This window comes from Neopelma chrysocephalum, unplaced genomic scaffold (assembly GCF_003984885.1).
Source record: "Neopelma chrysocephalum unplaced genomic scaffold, ASM398488v2 Primary Assembly neopelma1_23, whole genome shotgun sequence".
In the NCBI taxonomy this organism is placed as follows: Eukaryota; Metazoa; Chordata; class Aves; order Passeriformes; family Pipridae; genus Neopelma; species Neopelma chrysocephalum.
This window is the reverse complement of record NW_020897691.1, coordinates 4,709,466-4,731,558: the sequence shown is the minus strand read 5'-3', so window position 1 is coordinate 4,731,558 and position 22,093 is coordinate 4,709,466. Positions and strand designations below refer to the sequence as shown.

General features: G+C 39.8%; 2 protein-coding genes across 5 annotated transcripts in view; both read right to left on the bottom strand.

The window, feature by feature from the left end:
• Positions 1–27: 27 nt before the first annotated feature.
• RBM34 (RNA binding motif protein 34) lies at positions 28–6,950 on the bottom strand. 2 transcript variants are annotated; one of them, XM_027685068.1, is made up of 10 exons: positions 6,744–6,950; positions 6,411–6,556; positions 5,128–5,347; positions 4,494–4,553; positions 3,895–3,938; positions 3,322–3,405; positions 3,032–3,095; positions 2,860–2,902; positions 1,132–1,250; positions 28–395 (listed from the first exon to the last, which is right to left on the bottom strand). In XM_027685068.1, exons 1-10 carry the CDS (start codon positions 6,927–6,929, stop codon positions 84–86), a joined length of 1,278 nt encoding a protein of 425 aa, XP_027540869.1. In that variant the 5' UTR covers positions 6,930–6,950; the 3' UTR covers positions 28–83. The 2 variants fall into 2 exon arrangements, with proteins under 2 accessions (XP_027540869.1, XP_027540877.1); XM_027685076.1 differs by having other exon boundaries at positions 6,411–6,553.
• A 2,362-nt stretch (positions 6,951–9,312) lies between these two features.
• The window catches only part of ARID4B (AT-rich interaction domain 4B), an 89,085-nt gene continuing 76,304 nt past the window's right edge, over positions 9,313–22,093 (bottom strand). For all 3 annotated transcript variants that reach the window (XM_027685004.1, XM_027685010.1, XM_027684996.1), the window contains 6 exons: positions 21,523–21,715; positions 18,820–20,031; positions 16,815–16,925; positions 13,899–14,114; positions 12,051–12,197; positions 9,313–11,087 (listed from right to left, as the gene is read on the bottom strand). In XM_027685004.1, coding sequence (XP_027540805.1) covers positions 10,957–11,087; positions 12,051–12,197; positions 13,899–14,114; positions 16,815–16,925; positions 18,820–20,031; positions 21,523–21,715 — 2,010 coding nt within the window. In that variant the 3' untranslated portion in view covers positions 9,313–10,956. The remainder of the gene's footprint in view (positions 11,088–12,050; positions 12,198–13,898; positions 14,115–16,814; positions 16,926–18,819; positions 20,032–21,522; positions 21,716–22,093) is intronic.

Genomic DNA, 22,093 nt, shown 5'->3' with positions numbered 1-22,093 from the left:
AGCAAACACCAAGAACGACTACAGCTGTATTAGCAAACAAAATTTATTACAAAACACTCTTACATACATCAATGTTTGTGACACTAATTAGCTTTTTTATCTGCTTGATTTTTATCAAACTTCTGTTTGTTTTTTCCAGCTTTTTTTCTAGGAATAGTTTTTAGTCTTTTTGGTTTAGTGTTCTTCTTCAACGGGGTTGCTTTTTCACCAACAAAAGAATCATCAGAGTAGCTCTTCTTTTTTGTTGTGGTATCAACTGTAGCCTTGGGAGCATGAGACTGGCCTGGAATTTTCTGTGGTGCTTTCCTCTTGTCTCCTGTGCGCTGCACTCGTATCTTTCTTCCCATCAGAACAGAGTTGTTGAGTTTCAGAGCAAGATGTACAGCATCTGTGTTCTACAAAACCAGACATGGAGTTTAAAAGCAGCATTACTTCCAATTCATTGCTTTCAAATTAATAGTTACCTTTCTTCAAAATTTGTAAAGCAGGATTTTACAATGAAGAGCAATCAAACTGCTCTAGTGAATGACACAAGACCTCTGCTCAGGAACACCAGCACACCCATGCAGCTCACACATTGAGGCACAGATACTTGACAATGGGCTACAGAACACCTTAAATGAGACACAAAAATCAGGCGCAGAGACACGAAGGAGAAACTCGGAGAAAAGAGGTACTGAGCTGCAGGAAATAAACTAAGGAAGATGAGGTTGGGAGACTATGAGAAAGCAAGTTGTACTGAATCAAAAATGGAGAGTCCATAAGCAAACCAGTTGCAGGAAAGAACTCCACTCACATTTAGACACATAAGAAATAGTAGAACATAGCAGTTATACCAAACTCATCTGTCCCTCCTTTAAGACTTTCCCTTAAAGTCACTTCTTTCACCCCGTTTTACAACTTTTACTTGTACAAAATCTGCAATAGTTTGTTTTGTGTCTGCTTCCACAGAACTGGTCTTCCAAGCTGCTTTTAACATACACAACAACACTACCATTTAACATCATACACCTACAAGCACATACAAACCCCAAAAAGTTACTAAAAAGGTAAAAAAAATGCTATAAAGGCAGATTTCAATTCAGATTTTGAATAATTCCCACTGTGCTGGAGCAGGCCATGCACACATACCTCAAAGAGAACATATCCAAAGCCTTTTCCCAGGCCAGTCTTTCTGTCTCTCACAACTCGCACTCCCACGACATCTCCGCAGACATGGAAGTGTTCTCTCACAGCATCATCAAGGATGTCTGCAGGCAAGCACAAGGGAACAGATCTCTCTTCAGCAACACACACAGCTTTAAAAGCCTGGCCCAAACCCAAATATTTCATATTCACCAATTCAGGTACATGGTATCAGTGGTTCAGAAAAACCCCAGCAAGTTAACAATGCAGACTTTATGAAAGGCTATTTGTTTTGATAGTTACTCATTCTCCTGCTTTGAAGAGTACAACATAAATCACAAATAAGAATGAAGGCAAAGACTGAAATAAATTTTTTCAAATAATTTCATTTATGGTTGGAACATAGTGGAAATTATGATGCCTGCTACATTTTTGTAGCTCCTTCTTACACCAGCCATTTCTTTCTAAGAATTAATGCTGATGATAATGAGCTTGAGCTGGCTGTTCTTCAAGTCAAATGCTCACTGACTGAGCCGTGAATTTTAGCTGAATGGGGGAGAAGGGAGAAGCTTCCAACCACAGCTGCTATACAATTATTTTGATAATAACCAGATGTGCAATGCTTTCTCCATCTCATGCCTACACAAACAGACAAGTGTGATGTACCATCACAAAAATACAGGTTATTCTCTTTTTGGAATAGTTATGCTTCATACAATCCCCTTACATAGATATCAACATCTCTCTATTAAGGGGAGGGGCTGAACTTAATATGATGGGTGTAACTACAGCAATGGGACTTAGATGTGCTGAGAAAGGTTCAAGCTGCTGAAGTAATTTCAGAGCATGGCAAATCACAGAGTCAGAATATTCTGAGTTGGAACAGACTCACAGGGATCATCGAGTCCAGCTCCTGGCCTTGCACAGGACATCCCCAAGAATCACGCCATGTGCCTGAGAGCATTGTCCAAACACTTCTTGAACCCTGTCAGGCTTGGAGCTGTGACCACTTCCCTGGGCCTGTAACGTCCAAACTTTTTTCTGCAGCACATACACAGGAACACACAGTCCTGACACAAGCTCTACACAAGAGGCACTAGTAATGTCACCACAATCAGATTTGTCACCTGTCAAGGTTTTCAGACAGGTCAAGTGTTGTAGACTGATGCCTGTTTGTTCCAGTGCTACTGTGGCAGTACATGATACAGGCTCTGCACTAGGCCACAGGCACAAGGCAAGCCTTCATCCAGAGTATTTACACATCCACGCAACCCCCAAGACAGATGCTTGTACTGAGCACCCTGACTCCTTAATACCCTCACACAGACCACTCCCAATGACAATCCCCTCATCTGCTCTCCAGTCTACTCAGAAGCAGCTGAGTATTCCTCAAGCATTGACCTCAGCTGCATGGTAAACACCTCCACAGGGGTAACAATTGATCACCAAGAGCTGTCTGGGCATAGTCACTAACCCAGTTAAAAAACATCAAGTGACAACAAGAACTAAAGCACTTGCAGAGCTACCTACAATAAAGAAAACAATCAACTTGCAGAACTTGACAAAAACTTACAACCCCTTTAGGTGTTTCCGTTAACAAACAAAAATTAATATCAGCAAAAGATATTTAGCTACCTAAACATGCTATCCTAAATATCAAGAAATAAAAAGCCTAATGTCAAAATATTTCATAAATGTTAAGTGACGATGCATAACAACCCACTTTTGACCTACCATATGGGAGATTTCCCAAGAATACAGAACGTTTATTGTCATGCTAAAGAAAACAAGAGAGACAAGACACTAAGTTATTTGTTACAGAAAAAAACCCAAAACAACCAAACAAAAACAATAACTCCCCCAACCAAACCAGAAAAGAGTTTTTCTAGTCACACATCTTACTTACTGAAGTGGTTCTAGATGCGGTGTCAACTCTGATGTGAAATCCGCTAGCAATTTCTGTTCCATTCCTTTTGTAGCCAAAAGCAAAAAGTTTTAAAAGTGAAATGAGTGTTATTTAACTTAGAATGTCACTGCATTCAAAATGCAGTGTATTCAAAATGAAAAGTAACTTTTAAGTTTGAACAAATATTTTATTCTTGATTCAAGCAAGAGCAGGGAGATTGTTTAAATTTAGCTGCAAATCTCCCTGAACTATCTCTTCGAGAGGGAACGAGGAACAAAACCGAGACTTACTCCTTCAGAGCCTTCTCGGCACCACATTCTTCCTTAAAGACAACATAAGCATTAACAAACTTTGCATTGGGGTGCACTTTGTGCCTGGAACAGGAAAAGGACACATTACTGTTTAAATCATTTTGATGATGTGCAACGCACAAACACTTCTTATTGGACACATTTATGCCTCTGCTTGTTTCGTGCACACTAACAGCTTCATTTCCCTTACAGGTCAAGCTAGCCCTGTATGTAGAAGAGTGTCCCACTGTTCAGTTTGTACAGCCTGTCTATGCACCCTGAGCAAGCTTCCTCAGCTCATAAACGTACCCAAAGGAATTAAAGACTATTAGTAACTTTCTCTTTCCTAAAATATAAGAAATGCAACCTCAGATAACAAATTACTAGTACACATAGCACATAATTCTTTATCACTTGTCAAGAAAACTTAACACATACAAAGGTAATGACAAAAGACAAAACCCCAAAAAATACATTAAGAAAGAACTAATACAGCCAAACTTTTAAAAACCAATACACAAAAATTATTTTGGCCTTGAAAAATAAAGCACAAAATTCACAAGAGGAACCTACTTGATTGCTGCTACCTTTTTGGATATAGTATCTTCTGCTGGAATCTTTAAGACAAAAAGAACTCGAGTTAGGTGGGCTTAGTGTGAACTTATCACAAAGACTTGTTCTTGAAGACAAACAGGAATTCAACCAGTGCCATTCCCACCCAAAGCAATGTAGCCAGTACAGTGAGCAAATGATGGAAGTGGCTCATCTTAGAGATGATCTACAAAAACCTTGGAGTTAGAGAGCTTGCTCTGTCTGTTTCTTGAGTTCCACAACTATTATTGTCAACTATTTTAGCAAGTACACCGATTTACAATCAACATGTCTTTGCTACTATGAATTAAAAACAGGTAAGTAATGCCTTAGCTAAACAAGCAATAATAAGGCATTCCACTTTCAGAGAACATAAAGCTCTGATTCTGGATCAACTGCTGCTACAGGAAAAATGCATTTGCGCTGCTTCTGTGGTAACATCTCCAAGGCTTCTTCTAACGGCAAACCCACATATCCCCAAACCCACTTCCGAACTAATGAAGATATAAGTCTCACAAACACTATTGCCCTTTAAGACAAACAAATAATTTTGTTACATAATGTATGAAAAAATAACATACCAAAGACCGAAAGCGAATGGACTGGATTTGTCCATACTTCTTAAAAAGAGATTTCAGTACCTAAACAGAAGATATTACAAATATTCAGTACATTCTTGCACCCTGATAATAAGAATGATTGTTTAATATTTATTAGTAACACTGTTCTTACACTGTTTTCCTTTTACTTTCATGAGGTCCCTTAAAGGGCTCATAAAATATGCGAGTAATTCATAACTATTTCTGTGTTTCTTGCGTCAGCTTCTTCTACAGATTGCCAAAACTGAAGTCTTGTCCCTTATTATGGAAGAAAGTATAAACTTAACATGTTTTATGTAAGAGTCTGAAGTGTTGTTTGCATTCAAAATTAAAAGTAGACTAACTTTGTAATTGCAGTTCTCATTTATTCATTTTTTCACTGACAGACCAATTCTACTCAAGAAAGACAAACTGTATCCACTGCTGTAAAAAGCCCAACTCCAAGAAACCAAAGAGATGACCTCTACTGGTTTCTAAGAATGAGCACTATTTTCTACTTTCCCAAAAGCAATTTCAGTCACAAATGTGCGTGACTTTTCAGCTGGAAACATCCCCTCAGACTGAGGACTGCTGTAAATCCTTTCATTCCTTTAGCTGACAAAATCCACCCACGTACCTGAACAGTACAGTTGACAGGTAAGTTTCCAACAAACACCGTTCTTCTGTCTACTGTTTCATCAGCCACCTTTTTTCTCTTTTGTTGTTTTGCAGTTGTGCCCATAGGTGAATTAACAACACTTTTGGTGATGGCTTGAGAAGCCTTTTTCTTTTGCTTCATTTTGTTTTGAAACACTTTTTGATCCTCCTCTTCATCTGCCTGCTTCAAAGCGTTCTCTCTTATCAGAAACAGACACGCAGATTAGAATTGATGGGGATAAAACAGGGGGTTTGAAGTCAAAGAACTGAAGCCTCCAAGATAAATATTTTAGCTTACATTTTAAATTATGTTCACCATAAAATTTCAAACATTATTGTGTTTGTTATGCATAAAACAAACATATCTGACTGTTCCATAACATGGGAACCATTTGCTATCCCCAGGACATTGCATTCACTATTTAGTAGGAGTAATAAAGAAATACTTCAGAATTATATAATTTGATACCCTCTAAAAATGAAGTGGAAAAAAAAATCTTTGCATGCTAGAACTAAAGATAGATTTAATCCTTTACAGTATCCAGGATCAGAACAAACAAACCTTTGGAATTCTGCCATGCACTAAAAAACCTCTATCTATCCAAACCCACCAATGAGCAGATCTGAAGGAGCCTCTGGAAGGCTACTGACATCAACACAGCACACAGGTTCCATGGGCATGGAATAGGCAAAAAGACACAGTGCCAGAGATGTGTTAGCCTCGCGCTACAATCAAGCGCACTTTATTATCCAAACTGCATGGTACAACCTGCTCTGATAGTGTCTTCGTTCAAGTATTTAAGAGAACAGACAGTGTTACAGAGGTAACCTCCTGTAACAGAGGTTCTGTGTCACAGCAGAGGTCAAGTGTGATCAGGACAACTCTCTCTGTCTGGCACCTTGCTCCTGCTGAAATCACCTCTGCTTCTTTGACCGCAGCTCTGCTGGATAAAGCCAACCACAGCTAGAAAATATCTCCCCATGCTAGAGAAAACTAGGTCAAAGTGCCTTCATCTACAACCACTGGACATGGTAGCTCCCTAACAGGGGATTTGCATTTCACGGACCCAGAGCATCAGGAAGCTGCACCTATTTTATAACTTCAGCAGAAAGCTGAAAGCACAATCTTGAAAATAATCTTAAACACCAAGTTGAAGATCAATAGTAGAAGAAAACTTCGTTATTTTGTCAAACTCATGATATTATGATTAATCTAGATGTTGGGGTTTTTAATTTCACCATAAAACGGTCTCGCCTACTCACCTGTCTGACAGTATTTTCTCTGCTTTTGAAGGTTCCTTTTTTCTGGCTTTCTTTGCTTTTACCGGAGGTTCTTGCACGATGGATGAGCTCTGGTCTTCTGACACTTTCTCCGCTTCTTCCGCATGCTTCCTTTTCTTATTTCCCTTTAAAATATTGGTAAGAGAAACGAACTTCAAGAACAAAACTCCAGGAACGCACGACAAGCATTTAATACGCTGTAACTTACCTGGAGCGCCACGTCCGGAGCCCACCGCTGCACGGGGCGGTGCTGCCGGCAGCCGCACCTGCGGAATCACCCCACCGAGCCACCCACCCACCCACCCCCTCACTCACCGCGGGCACGGCCACCAGCACGGGCGGGGCGGCGCCGCGGAACAGGCGTGCGAGGGGCGCGGGGGGCGCCGCGCCCGCCCCGAGGCTGCCCGACACCTGCCCCACCACATACTGCTCCTGCTCCTTCTGGTCCTTCCCTGCCGCCGGCGGGTCCCGCACCCCCGCGCCGTCCCTGCGGACCCGCATGGTGGATGCGGAGCTGGGCGGGAACGGGCTCGGCGCACGTCACTTCCGACGCGCAGGGCCCGCGGTGTTCCCGGGACCGCCCCCGCAGCGCTCCGGGGCATCCGCGCCCGCCCGCCCTCTCCGATGCCTCCGCTCGCCGGGGACCTGCCCCGCGCCCCGGCTGGAGCCTCTCCCAGCCGCGATGTGGCGGTGCCGCGTGTGTGCCCGTTCGGCCGAGCTCTGCGTGGGCGCAGTGGTAACGTAGAAACATCCAACATCAGGACGAGATGGACGTAGTCTTAAGCTGTAACAGGGAAGGTTTAGGTTGAGTGTCAGAAAGAATTTCTTCGCAGAAGGAGCGATTAGACATTGGAATGGGCTGCCCAGGGAGGTGGTGGAGTCACCATCCCTGGAGGTGTTTACCGAAAGACTAGATGGAGCACTTAGTGCCATGGTCCAGCTGACAGGGTGGTTTTCGGTCATAGGTTGGACTCGATCTGAGAAGTCTTTTCCAACCTCATTGAATCTGAATCTGTGATCAGCATGGGACTGGATTGTCTCACTGATTGCCCACGATCCTCAGTCCAAGCGGAGCTGAAGCAAACAGGACAGCTCTTTGGCTGCCACATTACATGTTTGATGCGGTTTTTGAGCTGCCAGCATTAGCAACTTTGTTGGCACCAATCTTGAATCGAAGGCAAAACAAGTAATGCAGCTGTGGAATAAAGGGAAAGCATTAGTCTTGACATGTGCACCAGGTACCCCCTGCCTTGTCCTCTGAATGCTGGGAAAGGTAGGGGACCCTGGATGGGGTCAGCCCAAGAGAATACATGAATTCTTAAGAATGGGCAGGTGGCTGCTGCATGACTTTTAAGTGGCTTTTCCAATCTGCCTTCACACAGAGGAGCAGCACTGCAGATGACACAGGTGGGGCAGAAGAGGCTCAACCACTGTAACACATCCACATGACACTGGACAAGCATTCAGCTGGTACGTTTCAGAGACCCATTCAGTGAAGCTCAGCAAGAGGCACAGAGCCTCCAGGAACTCTGCCAGAGAGCAGGAAATTTCACAGCATGATGGGAACTACCCAGTCATAAGTATGTACAGGCAACAGTGGAGACTGCAAATTAAGGGAGGTGGGAGCAGTGCAGAGCCTTCAAGCAAGGCACGTTTCTCTCGGCATACGCCAATCTCAGCTATTTCCTACATCATCAATTGTGAGACACAAAAAAACAAGTCTGTTGCTCAGCCAAAGTGTAAAGGATAAACCAGGGGTAGTTTATCTTGCTTTGTCTCTCAGGTTGTGGTCCGAGCAGGCACTCAGGAGTAAGGGAACAGCCCAGCAGGCACTGCTAGAGGTAAACTTCCTCAGCTGCAAGCAGAGTGCACATGCCAGGCAGGGAGCTCACCCACATGTAAAGCTGCATTACAATACGTACCCTGAAAAGCAGCTCAGGTTTGACCCACTGGAACATGGGATAAAACTGCTGGCTAACAGCTTGCCAAAGGTGCCTTCCTTTGTAACCACTGGGACACAAGTGGTTCCACAAACCTGGAGAGCACCATTTACAGACACACTTCACAGAAGAGGTGCAATGTAAAACATGCAGAACAAAATGTTTGACTAGCCATCAAACTGCATGAGAAGTACAATAAAAATTAACTAATCTCTATATTGAGGAAAAGCAAAAATCCTACTAATGCAAAAACTCCATTTTGGAGTGGGAAGGTGATTAATGATCCCTGTTTTAAACAGGTAAACAAATTGCCCCCCCCCCAACCTCAGTCAGTAATTGTCACATCTAAACAAATATGCTGGCACTAAAACTGAGAACTGATCAAGAACTAGTAGTGAGTGAAGAGGTGAATTTGCTCTTGCTTGCCCAGATGTAGTTCCCAGTTACATCAATACCTGTTATGCCTACTGAGACTGAAAAGCAGAACTGAACTATTACAACTTTGATTCCACTCAAACAGATGAAAATACCCTCTGAGGAGCCCCACTGAAATTATTAGAATTACTCCTATCAGTGTCAGATCACTGGTAGTTCTTAACACAGCCAATGTTTCCAAAAGTTATTTATCATTGTTTGCTCCTGTCAGTCTCACCAGTAATCTGTCATTTTGCAGCTGTAACAGTATTTTGGTTAACTGAACTGTAGCCAGCAGTTTGTTTCAACAGGCACTGCCTTCATGATGGGCCACACTTTCGCTTTCTGCTGAAAAGGAGGATGTATTTGAATTAATTGCAAAGAGGAAAATTTGGCCAATGCACCTGCTCTAACGTATCTTTATATGCCTACTACAGCAGATCAAAGATCATTTGCTAAACTGATTCTGCAGCTTGACATAATTTTCATGAACACACTACAGTTGCTTAATTAAACTGTTAGAAACAAAATCAGGGATTCACAAACTATGGCATTTTATTTCAGAGGCCTTTGCTTACATTTGTACAATATATTACATAACTCTCCATTTTCTGCAGAACCTAATATATATTTTATAGCTTTTTTTCTATAAGCTTTTCCTTCAATGTCTGTCAACAAATTTTTACAGTCCTGTACAATTCTGAATACTTGGAAACCATTTTCAATAAAATCAGTTATAACCTTAAGCGCACACTACGAAGACTGAAAATGCTTTTCTTAGAAAAGTCAAATGAAAAGGATTCTGACACTCTAGCATCTACAAACAAAATGCTTTGAATTCTTACATGTTGTATTGCCAGAAAACAAAGAAAAACATGCCAGCCCCTATTTCCCCAGGCAAAAGAAGTACACAGAACTACAATTAAAACAGTAAAACAATCTGTACAATAAAGTACTGTGTATTAACAGTGCCAGGTATTAAATAGCTTGAATGAACACTTCCGCAATATACAAATGTCTTACAAAGGTATAGAATTAACAGGAGAGAGCTTGGGATCCATTCAACATAAAATCAATACAAGTGAAAACATTTTGAAGTTGGTTTTGGAATTTGTACAAGGCATTTAAAAAATTAAACATCTACCACTCGGCTAGCTAGTTATTTTAAAAACAATTACCCTTTTGTGGCAGTGTTGGTATCAGCAACCACAAATTATAACCTCACACTTTACTCCCTCTTGAAGTCCTCTCCTTGAAGCTCGTAATAAAATAAGCATTAAAAATGAAATATTTGTTGCTTTAAGGGGAAAAAAAACATTTACAAGAAAACACAAAAATATACCTGTTATAATCCATTATGAATAAATATACACTTTAAACTGGCTGAATACAATCTTTATACATTAAGATTTAATACAGTTTGTTAGCCATTTTCTTTCTTTTTCATAATGTATTTTATCAAAATTAAAAAAAAAATACTGTTTTATAGAAAAATGGCAAAGTACAGTAGTTTCATTCCAATTAATGGGTCCTTAAAACCCAGAGTAACCTCTTTAAGCCTAATTCAAACCTGTAAACATTAGTCAGTCTTTTTTTTTTTTTTAAGGAATCCTCGTATTTGGTTATCAGGACTGATGTCAAACATCTTACTAACTGCAGGTTTTGAATAGATGTGCTTGACGTATACAATTAAGCCACTATAAGGTGACTTAGCAGTTAAAAAACAATTAGCTTGTACAAATGAAAATATTTTCAATATTTGTCATAAATAAATGGAAAAATATCAAATGTTCCAGCTTTAACAAAATACCAGGGAATACAGTAAGCCTTACCACATTGATTTAGATCACCCCAACAACTATATGCTTATTGTCCTGTCTCTACAGGCAGTGAACAGCCTCCATTTGCCACGGTGGAAGGCCTTCGAGTCACTAGACTTTAAATTCCCAGACAAGTTGGAAACAATTATTGCTTGAGGAAAAGCAGTTTGTTGTACTTTTTCTTCATAAAAGTGCACTTAAGTGCAAAGTTAGCTTGTCAAGAAACAACTTTAAATATAAAATAGTGCTTGTCTGAATTTTGTGCCACTGTGCAGTATAAAAAAAAAAAAGAAAAAAAAAAAAGAGTGGCCCTCAGCAGCCATTAAGTGCAAAGTGCTTTGGCAAGTCCTGCTGTCACCTGCACTCAACTGACATTCCATTCTGTGACGAACTTGACATAGAAGGTTCTGCTAATGTTAACATAACTGCAGCCGTAATGGAACTAGAGGAAGGTGATGAGGAGGAAGATGATGTAGTAGCGGCACCTGCAAAGGAAAAGGAAAACAGAGGTTATACAGATTTATAAATCAAGCAATAAAAATGTTTTCCTATTCAACAACAAGCATTGGTATATACTGACTCCACCAACTAATGCCTAGCAATTAAAAAGAAAAAAGCCTTTTATTCCCTAGTTTCCTAGTAGGAAATACCCTGACAGAAATAGTCAGCTGTGTGCAAGGCAGTAAAGCATTTTTAACCCTTGTAGCCCTGGTTCATCAACCACCCAGATCAAGGGCCCAGCCAATGGATGCCAGAGCTCATTCCTGACCCACCAGCACAGTCAACTGTTCCCTTTCTTTTCTGTGGGAATCAGCACTGAATCTGCGCACACACCCTGCTCCAGCAACTGAGCAGCAACTGCAATTCCCATGTGATGGCTGCAGCTATAAAAATCTTACTATACGTGGCATTTCTCACACTGAGAAAATGATCCTTTTAGCATTCCTAGAAGCAGGCACACTAGAACATTCCCTACAGCAATAGGTGCAGCAGCTTCAGGAAGATGAGCAACTTGATTGGTCTCCCTTAAACTCATGGAATTAACTCCTTATCCTAAGGGCAAAGCACTAACTAGGCCCACAAGCAATACTACAGTAAACTTATCTATAACTTGAAGAAAAGTTATTCATACCCTTAGATACTTTGTTCACTGGATAGAAAAGTTTATATTTCTGGGGTTTTTTTTCCTGTATAGTAGTTCTGCCAGAACAGTATTAAATAGATTGCATGCCTTGTTAATGCTCCCTTACATAGTCACTGGGTATCTAATCCCAACCTTTTGAAGGTCATAAAATAACTGCACACAGCATTTCCTAAAAACCAAACAAAACCACACTCCTATCCTAATGGCACAGGTTTCCCTATAAATTATCCAATCTTGTTAGCACCTTAATAACATGACATGCAATTTATCCCTCTAAAAGTAGAATTTAGTTCCCAGCACTTACTTTCCCGCTCTTTTTTCTTTAAGCGCTTTCTTCTTCGGTCAATGGAAGCCACCTCAGATTTCAAGGATAGGTAATGTTTCCTGATTTCTTGCAATTTCTCTTGGAGAACTGTTATGCGCTCAGCGCTAGTCAAGTTTTCCAAGTCAGCTACAAGTTAAACAATCTTTGTTAATTATAGCTTATTTTTAAGCATTTCCAAACACTTCTGAATGTCAGTGAAGTGGGAAGCACTCAAAGCTTAATGATGTGCTCTGAGGTAGCAGACAGCAAAGCTAAGAAACACAGCAACAGCAGCAGCAGCTGTTTGTTACCACAAATTTGTTCGTATTTTTTATTATTTTTTACAAGACACCATCCTACACTTTTCGGGATTTTTTTAAGGAAGAGGAAAAAAATGCATTTCACTCCCCATAGGAAGGAAAACAAAATAAAATTAAGACAACTGGTGAAAACATAAGGGCCAAAACTAGTTTTGAGCCTGTTGTTTTCAGTCCTTGCTAGAGCTCAGTTTGGCCCAAGACACCAGGCCTGACTTGTCTTGGTTGTGACAGAACAAGCAGGTTACAACAGGAATCTGAACAGCTGTGGGGTGGTTCTAATAGAATCCATGGAGTATGGGCTGTAAGGTACAACCGTACAGGACTCTCCTCACTGGACACAGCCAGCACAGGAGCTGCCATGGAGCTCCCTGGCTGTTTCCAGCTGGGAGCTCTCCACAGCATGGCACACAGCTGTGGGCGGCACTGGCAGGAGAAATTCTCAGTTCAGTCCAGGGCAGCCACACTGGAGAAACTCAATTCAAAAACATTTAAGAATCATTTAAACTACTGTGTGGGGTGCAGAATGCACTCCATCAACCTACAATGAAGGTAGCACCCAAGGACCAAAAGCCACAACTATGTTAGGCTGTGGGAAAACAAAGAAAGCTCAGAGACATTGCAAGTGTCTTTGACTCTGCAACAGCAGGAAATGTGTCAAACAGCACTCCATAGACCACCTTCTGCCAAGCAACTTTAGTATTGGAATGTAGCCAAGGTAGAAGGAAAGGAAGGAGCAAAAGCCCTTTAAAGGTGTTGCACCAGGAAAGCATTCAATGAATCTCAATAGGCCAGTAAGTGACAATAAAAACCTTTTACATTACACACTCCTTAAGAGCACCAGAATGTAACTTGACTGTAAAGAAGTACTAAGAGAAAAATACTTTTTAAAAAGTAGAGTAATGCTGAGATTCAGGGTTGGAGAGGAAAAAAAACAAACAACACATCAGGGTCGGATTCAATTAATAAGTTGCACTAATATCAGGGCTTTAATAAGCTACTGATCTCTTTTTCAGATAAGCAAATGCATGATCCTTTCCACACTGCTCCCCTCCAGCTACACCTAGCTCACCCTTAGCTGTACCTGTAGCTTGACTGAAACAAAACACCATGAAAGCTCTTAATACTAGAAATAGTAAACTAGTCCTGGGTCACTGAGACAGAACGGAAGGGGAAGAAGTTACAAATCAATCACCTAAGTGTCTGAATGCTAGAGAATGAGGAGTAAAACAGCAAGGAAATATCAAGGGAAGAAGCACACAGAGTATATAACGCTCATCCCAGAATGGCAGGTATGCAGAGGACAGCAAGAACCTCAAGTCAGCTCAGGAGCCATATCTAAAAACAGTCCTGGAAGAGTGTGATATAGGCGGTTCCCTGTGCTGCATTTGCAAAAAAGAGAAAAGAGGATTTATCACAAAATTAAGCAAACTCAGGATGAAAAAAAAAAGCCAAAATACAGAAAATTAAAAAAGCCTTTTTATACTATACCACAAGATGCCACTAGGTGTGTTTTCAAGAAAATACTTACACATTTGAAAACTCCATTTGTAAACTTTGGGCAAACGATTATTCTGTTCTTTGAGATCAGACTCCTTCTCTCCATTTTTCCCACATTTTCCTGGAGATTGTGTTCTTGTGAGTGATTTGGTTTGGTGAGACTTCATGCCAGTAGAAACTGATTTTGCTGACTGAGACTTGGACACACTTTCACCAGCAGATAGTTCGTCACTGTCACTGCTGTTTGCTGAAGAAACAAGAAGACCTTGTTACAAAACAAAGCCCAAATGAAAGTTTATCAGAAGCTATTCCTGCACCAATTTTCATTTAATGGGAGTTTATTTGACCCAAATCCTATAACTCTAAAATGACAGAACTCATCCTGGTATAGCAGCTTGGCACACAGCTCTCTGCATCATTGGTGCCCAAGTATAGAACCACAAACTAGGTATATAATGGGTCCTCTGATTGTTGCAAACTGTGAAAGAGAAACCTTGCATTGGAAACACCACCCTGTTAGCTGCTGTGCAGGTAGACTCAGAGCTGTTCTGTGGACCTATGGGAACCATGATCCTACAGACCTAGAGGGGGGTTAGAAATGCCAGACTCTGACACCACAATCCATCCTAAAGACTGGCAAGGATTTTGCTGAAAGTGTGTGTGCAAAAACATAAGGGGGTGGGGTCAGGACACGCTTCTTGTAAGGAGACTCTTGGATACAACCCAGCTGCCCGAGGTCCCCAGAGGGAAGGTGCACTCTACTCTCTGAATGGTTCATGACAGCATCACACTTGTTGCTCTAGAACCACAGCCATAAACAAATTGCCTATATTAGAAAATAAGGCAAAGAGGCAGTCCAGTGCGTCAGCCTTGTGCCAAAATGAACCACATCTGTCTGCTTATGGAGCTGTACTTTTTCTAAGAGTTCGCAAGTTTGACTGTTATGTCCCGTCTCCTGTTTACATTTTTTAATATCAATTTCTAACACAGTACTCAATATATATATTAATTTCTATCTCATTTTTGAATAAACAATTACAGACAAGCCTTTGACTGTATTTTTAGGACATGTGTAGCAGAAATGAGAGTAAACAATCATCCTTTTCTTCACCATATGTCACCCTATTTTTTCTCTACTAAAATGACTATCAATAATCTGAATATGTGTGACATAATCTACAAATTCCTCAGACATGATGACAAAATTTTTTAATTTTGGGAAAATAGCTGACCCAAAACAGAATAACATTTTCAACATCAAGTGGAGAAAACTAACTATAAAGCAACAGGCTGAACTAAACAGTTTTCTAATCAAACTGCCCAAAGGACAGTAACAAGGTAATCTGTCTAAAAGACAAGATTTATGAGTAACAACTGAAAGGATGATGTTTTTTTAGCATTACTAAAATAAAACTGGGGTGAAAGCAGGGGCAAGAGACTAATTCAACACAAGTCTAGTGAAGCAGTGGAATAAAATGACTAGGAAATCAGATTGTCCATCATTAGAGTTGTTTTTAAAACCATGCTGAACTCTAATTTATTAAGAAAAGCGTATGCCTCAGTTGTACCTGCCCTGGGTGTTGACAAAATGAGACCTGGAAGTTTCTTTTGGTCCTGGCCTTCATGCTTTGGTGATCTACAGAAGAGAAACTGAATACCAAGATACCAGTAGCATGAAGGAACTCAGCCAGCTGCAGATTTGCTGGTGTTGGCTGGTTTAACACAACTGCCACAAAAGCAGGTTTAAGAGGTATACCTGAATTTTGGCAAAAGTATTTTTTTTGCTTACAACTAACTCCATATTTTATCTATTTATTTTCCTTATCACATTCAGCAGTGCCTGAAGTCTAACAAAACCATCACATGCACACCAAGGACTACGTGGTACAAGAAACAATTCTAGATTTGAAGTGTTTGCATCCTGATGGAGACACAGGTTGAGAGAAAGGGGTAAATTCACCAAATCCAAGGGAATAATGGCAAGGCTAAAAATGGTGTCTTAGTTCTGCAAATTCAGTGTGTTTTGTTAATTTAATTCCTGGGGTGAGAGAAGGAATAAGGATAATGGAAGAGACTAGAGAAATAAAATTAAAAAGGATAAGAAAATATGAAGAGGAGATCAATGAACATGAAGGAAAGGTGGGGTGAAAGCAAATACCAGACCAGAAAGTACAAACTTTTAGTAAAACCTGTTAAAAGAAATAAAGCAGGGAGGGAAGGAAGGGAGGTGGGGGAGAGAAGGGAAAAAAGGCATGGTGTATGCTTTGTATCCTTCCTTTACTGCATTTTTACAGTTATCCTCCTGACTCCACTCTCTAGTTGACTATTTCCTGGTATTCTTTATTAACAGTGAAATGAAGCAGTAATTGATCTTGTTGTCTCCCAAACACATGTGCGTATGACCCCTAATACACCTCTGCTTTTATTAAGCTTCCCAGTACTGTGGTTTCTATTCCAATTAGCTTCTACAACTACAAAAAACTGCAAAAGCTACACTATTTACTGCACAGGAAGAAAACAAGAGTCTATATTCTTCTGGAATTACTCTCATATTTGCTAGAGGGTAGAGATATGAACCTCTAAAAATTCATCTTGCAGAAAACAGAGAGTATAATTTCCTTCACGTCCTCTAAAACAGGCAGTTATCGTGATACAGAGATACCTGTCCCAATTCTGCCATGTGTGAAATACTCTCTCTTCTTAGTCTTCCTGAATTACACAATATTAAGGACCTCTTAGAAATAGGCCCAGAAGTAATACAAGACATTTAAAAACACTTTGGCATTCAGGTAGAGCAGTTTCTTCATTTAAACAGTATTAAGAATTCCCTGATGAGAACATTTTGTCCTACTACATTTTTTATTTCCAGACTTCATCTCCTACGATCATCCGAACGATGACACGGTACTTTCACACATTTCATTTCACACTAAGTCGCTGTACTTACTAGTTTTACTTTTCTTTTTGCTGTTCACAGATGTTTTGTGGCTTCTTTTCTGCTTTTTTGAGGAGCTGCCTCCTCCCTGAGCATCTTTAAGTCTTTTTTGGCCTGTACAGACTATAATTGGGAAAAGAAAAAAAAGAAGAAGTCAAAAGTAAATAAATGCTTGCACTTCTGTGTGTTTTTCTCAGTCTCACTCCCTCCCCCGCCAAAAATACTTCAGAACTTAAGTCTCAACAGTAATGCAACTGTTCCTGCCTATCCTTATACACCTCAGTTTTGTACTTATACTGACAAGAGTAGGTGAAAGACAATGGAAGGCAAAGTTTTTGTCATATAGAGTGCACAGGTGAGATGATTACAGATAACTTTCCCACATACATCACCAGAATTTCTCTTGAACCATGTGGATTTATTATTTTTTGAATACTGTAAATTAAAAAGGAATACATTTACTAAAAAAGTTATCAAGACCTACTGGAACCGAAAAATGTTTTTAAAAGTTTGTTGTACTTGGAAGCTGTGAGAAAAAAGTGAAGCCATCACTTGTGATCAGTAGTTACATTAATTGAAAGTATTAAAATCTTAGATAATGCTAAAAAAAAAGCAACAAAAAAAGGAAGGCAAACAAAAAAAAACAAGGAAAAAAGTCTACTGGTATTTGTGGCTACAAGGGGAAAAAGTAGAAAAGGAAGATAAAAGAATTCTAGTACACATGCTAAAAGAGAGTGTTTTAGGAGTTGTTCAAATGTTGTTTCCCAACCACGTGACTTACAGATTAAAAATGACCCCTATAATAAAACAATTTAAATTAAGGAAACCAATTTTCTGAAGCAGGCAACATGCTGACGAAATCACAGAGGAAGCTGAACTCTAATGCATGTAAAAGTAATCTTGTACAATAGTGTAAAACTTCCTTTAAGTGGCAAAAAAATTCCACTTTTTCCAAAATAAAAAAAGCAAACAAATTAAGTTCTAAACCTACGCAGCTATAATTAACAAAGCAATACAGGTGTATTTATTGAGGGCTACACATTCACCTCTTCCAAACTCTCTCCTTTGTTTAAGGAAACACATTTTGTTGCATATTTTCAGAAGAACATTTCCAACAGAATGCTGAAGGTCACATCACTTAAGGGCATTTTGAGCAAAATTAATTAATGGTTAACTGAAATCTACTGAGATGAAGAAACCACTTTTATCTCAAGATTGTAGCCTAAATGCATTTTTCTTCCTTTATGTTCATAATTTTTAGGCAACACAACACAGTGAAAGTAGCTGTACTTCTCATGAACTGCAAAAGAGCTAGCTACTTTCAGAAAAAAAGCTTCTGGATCTTGCCAACAGTTAAAAAGCAGGCAGCAGTACACTGATATCATGTGCCCAAGTGTTGGTCATGTTTATTATCCCCTTTTCTCTAGTGGTTTCAAGATAGGAACTTCAATCTGCAAAATCACATCTGATAGTGAAACATAGCTAAAAAGGTCAGTGCTTGGTTATCAGCTTGACTTGAATCTTATGAAATTAATGTTCTAAAAAAATAAAAGTTTGAAATGGCTGCTAAGCAGCCTAGCAGCAAGAGGGCTTTCTACCCCCAAATACACACCTTACAGAGAATCAAATTTTATGCAAGAATCTTCTACTTCTAAGGAGGGTGTTTAAAATACTTCCATCTTGCTACAATAAATATGCCTTACACAAGCTATTACTGTTTGCTCTGGGCTTTTCTTGCCATGTCTAGTAAAAACTTCATTCTTATATACTTTATCCCCCTCATTGACACCATCACCATTTTCTTTTTAATGGAAGGCAAATAAACTTCTTGGCAGATCATATTTATTCACATAATCATTAAGCTATTTCCACACATTTGAAATGGACAGCAGGCTACTGACTTCCTCCAACAACTAACTTCCCTGCAGCATAACCACAACAGAATGAAAACACATCAGCAATGCTAAAAATGAGAGCTGGCTAGGTTGGGAACAGCTCTGTTTACCCTTTCCTTTACCTTTTTCAGCATGCTCTGGCTCTGGTTGATTACTACTACTGGAGCTGACGCTGGCATCAAAACCTGTTGGAGAAATATTTCCCTCAGACTGGAGGTCTTGCAGTTCCCCTGCCACACTGTCCACCTCTATTGTGCTATCTGTTTCACTTTTGATGCTTCGTATCTCTTCTTGATTTGGTGGCAGTGTCTCAGAGACAGTGACACTGGACTGATGTCTACTGGACTCCGTTACAGTTACAGAGGAAGGCGACTCAGGAGTTGTAGGAGGAGTATTTAGCACTGAATTGCTGCCACTGCTTGGAAATTCAACTTTCTTCTCACCCACTTCAGTCGGTTTCTCCTCAACAGGTTTCATATCCACACTAGCCGGCAAAGATTTTTCAAGTTCACAGCTAGGCAAAGAAATACCTTCTTCTGCAAGAGTCTGAAGCTGCTCCTCTGCTGCAGCATCCTCGGGAGCAGCATGTGGAGGGGAGGCAGCAGCCTCAGTGTCAGAGTCTGAGAACAGTTCCTTCAGCGTTTTCTTTGGCCATTGCCCTTGAATACTTGACCAGACATCTTTTCGATCCTTTGCTCTGGTGTTCTGAAGTCTTTCATCAGAGTTATTTAGAAGCTTTATTCTTTTCTCTCCCACTTCAGAAAATCCGGAATAGAAAGTACTTGTCCGTAAAGACTTCCTTTTCTCCTCTAGTCCATTGTACTTTTTCGTTGGAGTGATTTTCAGTTTAGATTTGTCTTCCTCGTCTTCATCCGAGGAGCTGTTACTGCTGTTTTCTAAACTAAGGGAGTCTTTGTTTTTGGACTTCTCATCCTTTCTATTAGGTGACACTGTCTTCAAAGATTCCTCTGCAACACAGTGTCTTCGCTTACCACGTTTCACTTGTGGTTTTGCTGTTTTATCCACTATCTCCTTTTTTACATCCTTTCTCTTCTTTGTAGCTTCATCTTCTCCATCCGAGTCACTGTCTTCAGATAACTCTTCCATCTCTTTCCTCAGTCTTTCAGGAGACTTGGATACTGACTTGGGCACTCCTGCATCTGTAAGAGCTTTACTTTCTTCTGGGAGGGCTGAACCGCTCTGTTCTTCTTTTAGACGGAGTTCGTTTTTATCTTGGCTTACAGCTTCAGGCTGAGATTCCTCTTTGCCATCAGCATGTACATTCGGGGCACTTTGGTCATCTTCTTGCTCGCTATCATCAGAACTTTCAGAAGCTAATTAAAAGTAAATCCAAAATAAAAAAAAAAGAAAAAAAATAAAACAAGAAAAGTTTGTCTTGATTCTGGTTACAAAGAATTATTACCAAAAAAAAACCCAAAACCTCAACTGAAGAAAACTCTACAGATATGAAGACATGCTATAGTAATCTTTAGCAGTATATCGCTTAAATGGTACCTCCTGAAGAGTTCAAAAACTTAAGGTATAATGGCTAGATTAGAAACTAGGAAGATTCTGTATTATACAGTACATCTCCAGGAATTTCTGAAGAGGTGGAGAAAGCATAGAGTGCATCAATCCATAAAATACAAACTTCTGTATAATTACCCAAACCAGGAACTGAAAGATGTGCTTACATATTTCTTACAGGTTACAAATACTACCATTATCTGCCTTTTTTCCAAAGCCTAGAACAGAGACATCATTTTCCCTGGAAAATCCACAGTCTAAAGGACAGAATAACAACACACACATTGGATACTCTCTAACAAACCAACCTGATGACAAGGCTGGAAAAAGGAAGTGTAAGCAATAATGGACGGCACTTAGAGAAACAAATGGACAACAAGAGTGTAGCACAACAGCAAGAACATTCAGGGTCAGCAATAAAGAAACTGAGAAAAGAAGAACAAAAATACAATGGAGAAGGAATCATCAGCAATCCCATTCAATGGAAAAAGGTATGAATACAAGGAGAAATATGGGAATTGGCTCAAATATATACATACATATAACTCCTTGATTTGTAAAGTTAATTACAGATTAATTATAGCACTAATAATAGTGTCACCACTAATTGCTTTTTTGTTTCTCATTTCCTAAGGAAATGAAGCTTCATAGATTATGTTGACTGTTATTCCACCTACAATTTTGGAACCCAGTGGCCAGTGTCAGTCAAGTTCAAATAAGTCTGAAAGATTATTAAATTCACACAACTCCCACAAAAATTTGTGGTAACCCAAACTACCTACACCATATGATTTCTTTCTCTGGAGGCTAAAGGATAAAGGATAAAGAGAAGCAACTCTAAACTAAGGATAAAGAGAAGCAACCAGTTATTATAATGCTGCTGTAAATGTGTGGGAAGGGGCAAACAATGTTAGCAATGACAGACATGCTGATGTGAAACCTAGCTTTATTAGTTCTGCTTTTCAAGGCAAAATTATTTAAGAATAATGGGTCCTAAAAGTTAGATAAATCAAAAATTGAAAATTTACACATTAGATAGGAAGCAAAAATTCTTTGCTCTATATCAAACAAAAAGAGGATGGCAACACATAGAATGTAACTGACTGTTGATACACTGAATCCACACTACCTGTTTTCAGAAACTGTCAACATTGCTTTTGTCCAAGGGTTATTTCTGAAGATGATGTTATAATTAGCCAGACACTGGCTAAGTGTTCAGTTGCATCAGTTGTTCTACACTGTCATTTACTCCTGTTTAAAGGCCATTTACAGAATTAGAAAACTTTATAGTACAATACCTTGTAGCCCATTAATCACAGAAGTAATTTCTATTGATTTAACTGGAGCTTGTTCAGTATTTTTGGCTTCAGTGCTGTCAAGTTTGGACCCAGTCTCTGGTGATGTGCTGGTGTGAAACGGGGGTTTTGACAAACGTCGCAATTTACAGGGTTTAGGAGAATACTTCTCTTCCTTCTCTCTGTCAGTTTTATTCTAGGCGAAAGAAAAGATTTAAAAAAAAAACAAACGTTTCATTTGAGTGCATATCTTAACAAAGATTACAATTACACAATATTTACAGTTACCTTTAACATTCAACCTGTGAAGAAAAGCTCTCCTTTTTGTTTGAAAGATTATGAATACCTTTCTGTGTTCCATGCCAAGACCTTTGTACTGAAGACAGGGACTTTGCCAATACTAAAACAAACTGGAAAGCAAACACAGCCAGTGCTCTAGGAGCAATGGCATCGCAGGATGCCAGGCTCAGCAGTGGCAGGGCAGCTGTCAGGTTCTGAAGGTGCTGGGCAGGGGGTAGGAAGAGTGCCAGTATCTGTGGCAGAAGGAAAAGCTTCCTTGCAGCTCACAGTCCAA

What these genes read in the sequence shown, in the direction of transcription:
- RBM34 (XM_027685068.1), bottom strand. Translation starts at nt 6,929, where the DNA reads ATGCGGGTCCGCAGGGACGGCGCGGGGGTGCGGGACCCGCCGGCGGCA. An exon ending in AAAAAGGTAGCAGCAATCAA is followed by an intron (nt 3,406 to 3,894) that starts GTAGGTTCCTCT and finishes TTCCTGTTCCAG; the next exon opens with GCACAAAGTGCACCCCAATG. An exon ending in CTTGGGAAATCTCCCATATG is followed by an intron (nt 1,251 to 2,859) that starts GTAGGTCAAAAG and finishes GCTTGCCTGCAG; the next exon opens with ACATCCTTGATGATGCTGTG.